The 11,776-nt window shown below is 62.8% G+C and overlaps 1 protein-coding gene across 1 annotated transcript; it reads right to left on the minus strand.

Annotated features, from left to right (window-relative positions):
* Positions 1 to 6,750: 6,750 nt before the first annotated feature.
* Positions 6,751 to 11,559, minus strand: LIF (LIF interleukin 6 family cytokine). Its single transcript, XM_067307318.1, has 3 exons — positions 11,541 to 11,559; positions 9,237 to 9,421; positions 6,751 to 8,924 (listed from the first exon to the last, which is right to left on the minus strand). Exons 1-3 carry the CDS (start codon positions 11,557 to 11,559, stop codon positions 8,490 to 8,492), a joined length of 639 nt encoding a protein of 212 aa, XP_067163419.1. The 3' UTR covers positions 6,751 to 8,489.
* Between the last annotated feature and the right edge of the window lie 217 nt (positions 11,560 to 11,776).

The raw sequence follows: 11,776 nt of genomic DNA on the forward strand, positions 1-11,776 counted from the left end.
CGAGGCGAGCATGCACGCAACGCAACGCCGATGTTCCCAGGCGGCTCCCCCGGCACCACTGCCGGAGCGGGGATGTTGCCTGTGGTGCCGGGTCCTGTCCCACCACTGCCAGAGTTGCTGTGCTCGCCCCAGCCCGCCGTCGCAGGGGGCCAGGCTGAAGGAGGGTTTAACGCTTTGGCAGCAGGATTCAAAAAGGGGAGGCTGCTTCGCCCCCGGGGGCTGGCGAGCCCGGGGCCTGGAGGGGCTCCGCAGAGTGCAGAGCCGGCCGCGGCGGCTCTGCCCTCCCTGCCCTACGGCCCCGTGCAGGCACGGGAAATGCCAGGCTGGGCCGGGAGCAAACGTAACTGCAGAAATCTTTCTAGGAGCAGTAGAGTGAGTCAGGCCTGGCTCCCGACAGGTCTGTGCCTCAGGGGGGCCGCAGCAGCCGGGAGGTAGAGTCGCAGACGTCTAGTAAAGGCCATGCCGCCGGCGCTCGCCTGCGCCTCGGTCCCTCTCCAGCTCCTGTCTTTGCGAGACGTGTCGAGGCGTCCTATCTTGGCAGCCTCAGGCCCTTAGTCAGATGTGGTTGGCAGCCCCGCGCGTGCAGCCACTCGCACGGCACGATTGCACACGCACCTTGTTTTCTTAGCAAACAACACAAAAAGAACCGGTCTTTGGGGAGAAGAGAGCACGACCTGAATCTGGTAACCCCATAAACAAGTATTTCATTTAGCGCCATAAATTAGCAAGTTAGCTGCTCAGGCCTGAAATGTAACCCAGACGCAGTTAAAGCCAGAGCTTTAAGGGGGAAATACTCAGCATCCATGGCATGAGTTCAGCGGAGCCAGTGCTCAGCTGTGGGAGGCACTGAGAGGGGTGAGCTCGGGGTGGGGGCCGGCACGGCGCTGTTTTGGGCTGACCCACGAGTGCCTTGAGTTGCTGCCGGAGGGGAGCCCGTTGGGCTGGCTTTCAAGGTGCACGGCCACATTGGCACCGGGGGACAAACCCCAGCAGCGGGGTGAAGATGGGCCGGGACACCACTTCCCACCTCGAATGGGCTCTTTCCAAGGCCTTAAAGGTGCGTGTGTGGCTCAGACCTCACTAGAGTTAACAGACAGCCCCCAAAATACAGGGACTGTCCTTGCTGCGGGCCGAATCCTGGCTTGCCGGAGAGACACATGTGAGGCCTGGCTTGTCCTGTACATTGCCTCATTTGGTCCCAGTGCCTGCTCTTGGGCCTTCGCCCCGGAAGAGGCAGCGTGGTGCCCCAAGCCCAGCCGTGGCTCCTGCGGCTTGGGAGTCTCCAGCGTTGCAGCCCTGCCGGAGTTTGCTGTGACGTGGGGGAAACAGTGAGCCAGGGCTAATACAGCATCGCATGTCCCCCAGTTTGAGCTGCAGGTACTGCCGATCCGTGGGGTCAGAAACCTTGGGGAAAACGGAGAGCAGGTGGAAACTTTGGAGACGGGCAGATCTGGCTTCGCTCACAGCTGTTCTCTTCTGCTGTCTCCCTTTAACATAGAAAGAAATTTCTGCTTTCCATTTTCCATCTTCTTTCTTTCTCCGGAAATCTCCGCCTCCTTTGCTAATTATCTGACTCTTCTCTTTGTTTCTGCAAGAAAAATGACTGCGGGGTCTTGTGTTCCCACAGAGCAATGCTGGTGTGCAGCCAAGGATGTCACAACCCTTTTTGCCGCTCAGCACCGGGGACCGCAAGCCGCAGCAGCAGGACAGGCACGGGGTGCTTTGACGGGATGTGCCCCTGCGGCCTGGATGTGCTGCCCTGGCTCTGCTGGCTGCTGCGGATCCGCTCTGCCCTGGGGCCCGCATGGTCCCTGGGGCCGGGATCCATCCAGCAGAGCCCTTCCCACCAGCCAGCCAGCCCCAGCCGGGATCTCTCCCCGCGAAGCCTGCTCCTGGCTCCCAACTGTTCGCCCCTGCCAAGCCTCTCCAGCTTCCTCAAGCACCAAATCCTTTCCCCAGGCGAGATCCTCCCACTGAGCCCTGCCTTCTCCCCTCCCCAGCCGGGGGCTACGTAGGGACAGGCCACCTGAAATGGTGCCGTTAAGCAGATGCACCTCAACTACCTTCAACCTTGCAGGTCCTGCTGCATTTTGGGCTAATGGTCTGTAAGGGACATATTGCATGAGATCCCATGGCTTCTCCTTCCCTGGCTATTGCTGCCATGCCGGAAGGAGCTGGGACAATTGCTCCTTTTCCGACAGCGCCTGCCTGGGAGCCTCTGCATGCTGTGCATCTTATCAGGGTCTTATCAGCCTCTGCATACTGAGCGCTTTATCAGGGCTCCCCCATCAGTGGCGAGAGAACCCAGAGCTGCAGCAGTTTCCACGTTTTCTGTTTCTGGGCAGGCAGAGATAGCTGTGCTGAGATAACTCCCAAGATCAGATACCCTGTCCAGCAGTACTGCTGCACTGCACGATAGCGCTCGCCATCCGTGCTGCCGGCAGGAGGAAGACGAGGCAGAGCAGCCTGGCCCCGTCTCCAAGCGCTGGGCTGCAGGGGCGAGCAGGAGAAGGGTGTCGCAAGCTGCCATGGCACAGGGGCGCGGGCACCTGGCTGCGGCCCCAGCGCCAGACGGGACACAGGCTGGCTGCCTCTGCTGCGGGCTCCTTGGCCAGCTCCGCCACTGCCAGGCTTTGCAGTGGTGACCCGCAGCGATGGCCCTGTGGCTCGTTTCCAGCTGCCTAAGCCTGGCACCCCTGGCGCGCTCAGCCTTGCGGCGAGGAAGTGGCTCTCTGCTTGGTGAGCCTCTGCCTCTCCGCGCTCTTCCTCCCCTCGCTGTCGCTGCCGTGTCTGCAGCTTGGTGAGCGCGGGCCGGGCGCAGGCGCGGGGAGACGAAACACTGGCTTTGCAAAGCGGCCGACAAGGCTCTCCGAGGAGTGCTCAGGGATGTGTCATCCAGGACGGGTTTCTGAGCCAGCACGAGCTCCTGCAGCGTCGCACAGCGAGTTACTCCCCTGGGAGCGGTGGGGGGGGGGGGGGTCCGGATCCAGCCCGCCTCGGCCCTGCTGCACTCCCGGACTGTGCCAAATCCCCCTGCGTGGCACAGACTCCACACTCATAGCGGGGCCCTGCAAAGCACGTTGCGTTTGTCTTGCCTCCAGCCCATTGTGTTGTTTATTTGTCATGGTTGGTCTTCAATTAGGCGTTTAAGCCATTTGGGGCCAGGGCTGTTTCTCCCCATGTGACTGCGCGGTTCCCGCGCCGCAGGGCTGTGATGTGGTTCGACGCCTGCAGCAGCATCTGCTCTTGCAGTAACGATGCCCAGGGCCGAATGCATTTCAGATGGGCTCGGATCTCGTTTCCGTGCTCAGGCCGGCAGCCAATTTGAGCCGGTGAGAAAGAGCCGCGGTCCAGCCCTGTGAACACAATGTTCCCTGCTTGGAGAGCCGCTAGGACCCGGCTCTGGGGTTGGGGCACCTTAAAGAGCCGGGACCCTGCCGTGGAGCTTGCGGGGGGTGAGCCGAACCGAGCGAGCCTCCCGGCAGGGCACTGTTGCAGGCATCTGCTCTGGGGTGGCTATGATGGCAGGGCAGCAGGGACACCCCTGCTGTGCTGCTGCAGCTGGCCGCTCAACACGGCGCACTGGGGGGACGCCACCAGCCACCACCATCCCCATTGCACCCGCAGCCAGCCCAACGCAGACCCAAGCCAGGGGGGATGCAAGGGCAGCTTGACTCTTTTGGGGGACCTTTTTGGGGTCCAAAGGGACCTTTCAGGGAAGAGCAGGGCAAGGTCCGACATGCTGCCCCTGGGCTGACTGCACGGGGAGAGAGCAGGGAGAGCCCGATACAGTGTGCTGGTGCAATCCCCGGGCGCTGCTGCAGAGGCCAAGGGGACCCGTCTGCAGCGGGGTGCCGGGCAGGCGAGCGGTGCGGGATGCAGGGTGATGCAGCCCGTGCTCAGCACCGCATGGGGCTGCCGGTGCATGCATGCAGGTGCCGGGTGGGCGAGCAGCACAGGACACAGGGCGATGCAGCCCATGCTCAGTGGCACACGGGGCTGCTGGTGCATGCATGCAGGCACTGGGCGGGCACATGGTGCCCCCTGCACAAGGGAGCCTGCACCTGCGGCTCACAGAGAGCGAGTCCGGTCTCGCCGGGGGCCCGGGGCAGCGGTGCAGCCCCAGCCGGCCGGGTTAGGCGAGAGTCAGTGAGCACATGATGCACCCCGCGGGGCCGCGGGCTGAGGTCAGTTAGTCACACCCAGGCAACGGCACTGACTTCACCGCGGGCAGGAGCAGCTCCGCACGTCCCGCACTCCCCCAAGGCAGGGCAGGAGCGCTGATTTGCGGCAGGGGGACGGCGCGCTGCTGCCGAGACCACGCTGGTTATCGGCGCGAAGGCATTATTCTGATTAGGACGTACGGCTCCCCAGAGCCCCTCTGGCTCCTGCGCCTGCCAAAATAGTTTCACCCATCCTGTGTCCAAAGTGCAACTGCTAATCATGTCCTGCTGGTCCCCAAGGAGAAATTGCAGCGCCTCTTCCCCCCAATCCTGTACGAGCTTTGCGTCCCGCTTGCAGTGCTGGCCCCGTCTCCCGAAACGCCAGCTGGGTGGGATCCGACATTTGTTGATGTCATTGAAAGCTGTTTCCATCCCCCTGGAGCTTGGGACGTCTGCAGCGCGCTGGGCGACGCGTCCCGGCTCAGAGGGCTGGGGCGCGGGCCCCGTCCCCGCAGCCGGCGGCGGTGGGGGATGCGCCACTGGCCCCAGCACTGGCCTGGCTGGGCCGCATCCAGCCCTGACCCCGGAGACCCAGGGGAACTCAGCCCAGGAGCGCGAGTTTTCAGTTTTGCTCCCGATCACACACGCTTCGGCAGGAGCCGCGTTTTTTTGGGGAAGAAAGAGTTAATCACTGGGCGGCCACTAATGAGTCTTAACTGGGAATGACCCGGCACCGGGGAGAAGTGAACCCATCGTCCTTTCTGGTGTTTGACCGTCTTCCAGTGCGAATCATGAAACGCAGAGCCCGGGCGTGAGTTCCCCATTTGTGTCAGGAGGCTCTGATTTATTCTATTTATTTATTTTTGCCATCTGGTTGAGGAGGGACGTTAGAAGCAAGCGTGAGAAACCCAGATGTGCCGCGTTGCTCACTGCTGCGCGAGTGCCGCGAGATGCCGGCTCCCAACGGCGCTTTCCAGCACTTGGGTTTTCCCGAGCGAGATCGGGCCACGCAAGCCGCCCACCACCCCCAGTCCGCTCCCGCCCCAGGGACGTGGCGGGACAGGCCACGACAGCCCAGGGCACCATCCTGATGAGACCGAGGGGTGAATCGCGGCGTGCAATGCTGTGGCTGGTTCCCCATGGCATCGCTGGCCCCAAGCTCAGCTGCAGCGCCTGCCACGAGCATCCTCCATGGCATGCTGTGGGATGCAGGGATGAGAGGCTGGCGGGTGCCCGGGCTGGTCCCCTGGCTGTGCCTGCTTGGCCATCCCTGCCAGCGAGGTGACGCTCGTCCCCCCTGCTCCGGCAGGCACCCGCACTCGGGGTCCCCGGCAGAGCCGCCGAAGGGTCCTGTTAGCGTGCCGGGGTGTTCCCAGGCTCCCACACTCGCGTCCACACGGCTCCCCGGCCACGCGCCCTCGCTCGGCAGCACCACAGGGCTCACAGGCACCGAGCTGCAGCCATCTCGGGGTCCATCACCCTGGGGCTCGTGCCATGGGTCATCAGCGGAGCTGGGGCCGAGCCTGGCCCCGGCTGTGCCGGCGCTGGCTCCACAGCAGCACTGTGACATCGCCATCCCGTGAAGTGGCCCTTGCGCCGCCGGGCAAGTGGCTGGCATGAACATTCCCGTGGCCCCGGCTCAGCGGGCAGAGGTGGTGGCCAGGCCCCGACCTGGGCAGAGTGGCTCACCGGGGCACGTCCTCCAGAGCCAGGGGAATTCTTCTTTTTCTTTTCTTTTTTTTTAACGATTATTTTTTGCCGGGGCTCCTCCGAGACACGAGAGATGATCACACAGGATCTTAGCTCATCCGCTCGCTGTCTCATGCCGGGGAGGCTTGGCGGGAGGCCCGAGGGCTCCGGAGGAGGAGGAAAATTTCATCATCCTGCTCCAGCGTCTCGGATAATCAGCCCCTTGTTAACCGATCCGTCCCCACGCGGGGCACTTGCGAGGGCCCGCACTGCTGCTGCCCGTTAGGTGGTCTTGGCCCAGGCTAAACTCCTTCGAGCCTCTCCCAGGACTGCCTGGGAGTCTGGGAAGTGGCTGCAACTTTATCTGCCCCCCCTCCCCAACATTCACTTCCCTTTGCCTCTTCCCGCCGGGATCTGGGGTTTTCTAGCGCCTCGGGGCTCCTCTGCACTGCATCTTTTGGCACTACCGGTATTTACAGAGTGCTGCAAAAACTGGCTCCCTGCGCCGCTCGCACGCAACCTCCCGGGTGCCCGGCAGCTCCCGCTCTGGCCCCGCTGCCGGCAGTGAGCCGCCAAGTGCCGATTTAACCATTCCTGGTGGGAAATTTCCTGGTGGCGGGACAGTCCCTGGCACAAGGGGGGGCCTGCCGGCACAGGGACCAGCCTCACAGGGCTGTGCCTGGCCCCAGTAGGTGCTCACAGGCTGGGGATGGAGCTTGGCCCAGAGGGTTTTTTGGAGGAGATGCCACTTGCTGGGTGATGGGGCCACGGCAGCGGACGGCGCTTGTCAACCCCAGCAAAGAAGAGCCCAAGACGGTCCATTTCTGTGCGTTTATTTTTTAAAAAAGTATAAAAAAATAAATATTTAAATAGAATTCTCTATATATATTATCACAGATCTTATTAATTAATTATTATTATTATATTAATAACATTATTAAAAGCCAGGTCAGACAACTGGTGGGCGCTGGGCTTTTCACGTGCATGCACACATGGCAGCGCCAGCATCCCCGAGCAAATAAATAAGCACTTGCAGTCCAGCCCGCGACCGCGCACATCACACGCATCCCCAGGCCCCCTGGCCAGTCCCTCTCCATGCTGGGATGAAGAGTGAAGAAGAGGAGCGGAGTGCCGGCCCAAAGCACCCAGACCCCGGGAGAAAGCCCTGGGAAGACCAGTTGGCTCATGGGCCAATTTCCCTGCTTCAGGCCCCGGCAAGACCCCCTGGCGAGGCCGTGGTTGCGCCAGCCGCAGCGCCAGGAGTCGCCGGCTCCCGCCTTGGCCTTCCTGGGGCTCCAGCCATCCTCGGCACCCTGATGCGACTCTCGGCATCAGCTCCGAGAGCTCCGTGGGACTGTCCGGCAGCAGCAGCACCACTGTCCCCCGGGGCCACACTCATCCCCTACAGCCACGGCCCTGCAAAATGGGCCAGTGCTGCATTCAAAGGCCCCTAAAGCCCTTTTGAGGAGAAAAGTGCTTTTCCTAGCCCCCTGGAAGAGCTGCTTGGTTGTGGCACCACACGGATGCGCCCTTCCTGCAGCCACAGGAGCTGGCTCCAGACCCTGTCCCCGAGGCCATTGCGGAGCTGTGCCGGAGGCAGCCAGCGCCGGAGGGCCATGCTCAGCCGGGTGCGAGTGGCGGCACGGCCGTGCAGCACCCAGGAGTCCATGGTCTCGTGCCAGGCACCTCCGCTGCCTGCTCCCGGCTCGCCACGGGGCTGGGGGGGTCCCATCTGCACAGCAGATCTGGGCTCCCTCTTGGTGCACACCCAGTGCTCCCAGGCCTGAAACGCCAGGCTCGAGCAGAGCAGAGCGGTCAGCAGGAGCGTGGCACAGCCTCGTGCCGCCGCTGGCAGCTGCTTTGCACCGTGTCCTGGGGACGTCGGTGCTCACATCCAGGCCTCGCTCAGCCAAATCCCATTTTCCTCGGAAGAGGAGGCTTTTGGCTAAACGGTTCAGGCGTTTTCGCGGGTCGCTCTCTGCTTCGCCGACCTGCTCCTGGCGGTGTGACGACTCCTCCGGCTCCAAGCACCTCTCACGATTGAGGACGACCCTTGCTATTTTCCCTGTTTTTAACAAAATTTACAAGACCCCAAAGTGAAGGGTCCAACCACCTTCCCATCGGCATGGGCCTCGCGAGGACGGGGATGGCCAGGGCCACCCCGTGGGGACTGGCCCGTCCAGCCTGGTGTGGAACACCTGCCCGGTGCCCGGCCGCTCTGCCCGGTGCTCTGCAGCACACCGAGCACAGTCATGGATACCCTGTGACATCAGCCTCGCTGCGGCTACCCCTGTGGAGCATCAAATAATAAATTAAAGCTCAGGGCAGGAGCAGACGGGGCCGGTGCCAGGGCAGGAGGGACGGGAGAGCAGGAGGAGATAATAAATACAAAGGCGAGGGGGACTGTGGAAGGGAAGGACTATGGGGGTCAGGCGACGCGGTGGTGGTCCCATGGTGAGCCAGGGACTGGTGGGGACACAGGGATGCTCAGTCCACTTCCCACTGCTGGCTGTCCCCCCTGCCAGGTGCCAGCACCAAGGTCTGCCTTGAAGGAGTCTTGGCTCAACCATCCTTTCTGAATCCTCTTGTGGCTTTCTGGGCCCAGTGGCAGGGCAAGAGGTGCCACGGGTCATGCGCTCATGCAGGGCTCAGGTGAGGTAGGAGTATGCGAGCCGCCTGGGAGATGACCTGCACGTACTTCCGGAGCACCTGGCAGCCCTGCTGCTTCTTCTTGAAGGCACTCTTGCCCTTGCTGCTCTCTCCATAGCTCACGTCCACCTGGAAGATGTTGTAGTTCTTGCAGAGCAGGCAGGTGAGGTTGGAGATGAGGCCCCGTGTGGTCTTGGTGGTGTTGTGGAGGCGGTCGAGAAGCTCCTTGGCTGTGGGGTTGAGTTCCTCCTGGTCCCGCGTGATATTCCCCAGTGAGGCATTGAGGAAGGCAAAGAGCTTGTACATGGCCACCATGACCTCCTTCTCGCTTGTCCGGTTCACGCGGAAGGTGGGGAAGTAGACGCCATTGGGGTTGCAGAGCTTGTCTGTCTCGCTGCTGAAAGGCTCTCCCTGGCACTTCAGCTGGGGGGCAGGCAAGCGTCACCAGGGGTCCTGGCCGCCCACCCTGTCCCCGTCCCCCAGGTCACTGCCCCATGGCACTTCCTGCCCCCGATGCTGCCCCAGCTTGGGCACCCTCCTTCCGAGCACCCAGGGGTGTCGTGGTTGGCTCGTGCTGCAGCTCAGCAGCTTCAACCTTCATGTCCCCAGGATGTCCCCGGCATGAACCCCCACGCCAAGAACTACCATTGCTGCCTTTAATGGGTTTTCCCCCGGCACCCATGGCAACCCTGTTCGCAGCCCAGTCCGGGCGCCAAAGTGGCGAGAGGCACTTACGTAGAGGCTGAAGAGGTCCTGGGCCGTGGCGTTGAGCAGCGCGACCTGCTTGCGGGTCTGCTCATGGACGTTGGAGCGGCACAAGCTGTTGATGGGGCAGCCAGTGCTGGGGCTGTTCACCAGCAAGGCCCGGCCGGCCACCAGCCTCCGGTGCAGCAGGAGCAGGGCCACAAAGGGGAAGACACCTGGGCACAGGGAGAGAGAGCAGAGGGTCAGCAGGTCCCCGGCACAGCGCCCATCCCAGTGACGGGCGCCCCGGGCACCCCGAGCCCAGCCGGTGCCACCAGTGGGACTGGCCCCGAGCACCTCGGATGGGAGGCCGCCAGGCTGGGCTTTGCCTGGAGCCTCTGCTTCCCGCTTTGCTTTTCCTCCTTTCTTGGGGAAAGCGCTCCCAGCTGCCCGGCGCTCCCATGCTGCCACCCACTCCGCCACCTCGGCTCAGCCCCGCTTCCTCACCTGCCCATGGGCCAGCCCCGCTCCCGGCAGGAATTCCCCTGCCCTCCTTCCCTGTGGGGCGCCCGCTGGCATTCCCACATTTCGCAACTGCCCGGTGACAGCCTGTCAGATTTAATTGAATATGCAAAGCGATTTCCTCCCCGTTATCCTGCAGGAGTGGGGCCCCACCCTGGCGCTGGCACCCGCTGACTCAGCCAGGTGCCAGCCAGGAAACCTCCTCGAGGCTTTCACTTTAATCCTCTGCGCAGCGCGGGGGCCCCGGGGGGGCCGTGCCTCAGTTTCCCCATCTGCAAAGCCAGCGTGGCGACACAACCACAGCGGCAGCGGTCACTTGCCAAGGAGCCCTGGGAAGAGCCAGCGCAGCTGCCGGTGACGTGGGCCAGGAAATCCCTGGCTGCTGAACAAGCGCTCCCTTGAGTGCCAAGCTGGGTGCAGCTGGGTCGCCCTGGCTGGGTGGCCCCAGGGTCTCTCCTGCCGGCAGGGCAAGGGGGATGCGCTGCCCCCCAAGTGCATGGGCCCCCCCCAAGCCGGCATCCCTGGGGCGCCAGCCCGAACCTCCAGCTCCGGCTGCAATCCCAGCCCTCGTCCCTGCCTCTCGCCAGCCGCCCTGCCAGCACGTCACACCTGCATGCCAGTGGGGAAACCTGTGTCCCGCTTTGCTGGCCGGAGCACCCCGACCACGGGGTGAGGTGGCTGCGGAGAAAAGCCACCCAGACCCCGGCAAATGTCTTGGTGTGCATGGCCATGCAGCCCCCCACGCTCTGCTCCAACCCCGTGAGCATCCTGGCCGAGCAGCCGGTGTCCCAGCAGCGCGGGGACCCTCCGGCCCCCCCACGCAGCACTGCCATGCCGCTGCCAAAAGCTGCCCCAGGCTCTGACGAGTGCCGAAATTGTCTGCACTTGTAAGAGCCTCTGCATTGCCGCAGGTCCCGGGGAACACAATAACCGCTTTATTTACCCTCGCTGCAGCAACGCCCGTGCCCAGCTGGGGAAGGACTTACCTGGCTGTGTTGCAATTGCCTACCCACTGCTGCCCGTGCTCAGTGGCGGTGCAGCGAGCAGCAGGAGGGCCCCAGCCACGTAAAGCGCAGGCGGCAGCACCGAGGTGACCCAGTTCCTCCCTGTGGAGCCAGGCCCGCGGCGTGTGCGGCCTCGACCTCGCGGACCCTCCCCGCCGTGCCGGCCCTCCTGCTTCCTTCTGCCCATTTCACAGCTGGGCAGAGTGAGGTCGGGAGCACCCACGTGTGCCAGCGGCCGCCGTGGGCACTAGCGGGGGCCAGGCCCCCTCCTGCAGGCAGGGGGCAGGCGCTGCCCCGGGGCTCCTGGCCCACCCCGGGCGGCTCCCGCAGCGGCGGCGCCCACGGCAGCCCCGCTCTGGCTGTGCTCGCTGCGCCGGGCTCAGCGCAGCTCCATGCAAAGCTCCGTCTGCACTTGGCAGCTTCCTCATTTCTCGGATTTCTTAGTTGCCTCTAATTAAGCAAGAATTGCCTGCCTTTTACAGCATCCAGAGACCCGGGAGGAGAAAAAGAAAAAGGGGGGGGGGAAAGCAAGATTCTCCCCCCACACACCCTTTTTGGAAGTATTTCGAGTTATATAAGTGTCCAGATGTTGGCTGAAACGCGCCAGAAAGGCATTTTTTTTCCTCCCTGCTGCCAATTCCCAGAGATGCTAACCCCGGGGAAAAGCAAAGTTTCGGGAGGGTTTGCTCTCGGCAGCGAGCGGCAGCGCCGGAGACAAAGTGTGCATGTGTTCGTTTCAACATCACCAAAGTTAAAAAGCCGGGGGAAGGGGGAGGGGGGTGGGAAGGGGGAAAGGACGAAATAGGTTCGACAAAGATGTTTTTTTTACCTGCCGGCACGAACTTCATTGTGAGCTGTGTCCCGGGAGCAACTTTAATAGAGATTGATGCTGGCAGAAGAGGTTTTCAGAAATTCATGTTCATACTGGGGGACTTCTCTTGGTTTATATACCGGTCCTCCAGTGAGCCTGTGTTGTAAGAAAGGGGAGGAGGGGGGACGAGGGGGGGAAAGCAGAGAAACACTATCATTACTTGTATTGAAACTGTAAATCAGGAAGTAAAGGGC

This window comes from Apteryx mantelli, chromosome 17, assembly GCF_036417845.1.
Source record: "Apteryx mantelli isolate bAptMan1 chromosome 17, bAptMan1.hap1, whole genome shotgun sequence".
Lineage (NCBI taxonomy): Eukaryota > Metazoa > Chordata > Aves > Apterygiformes > Apterygidae > Apteryx > Apteryx mantelli.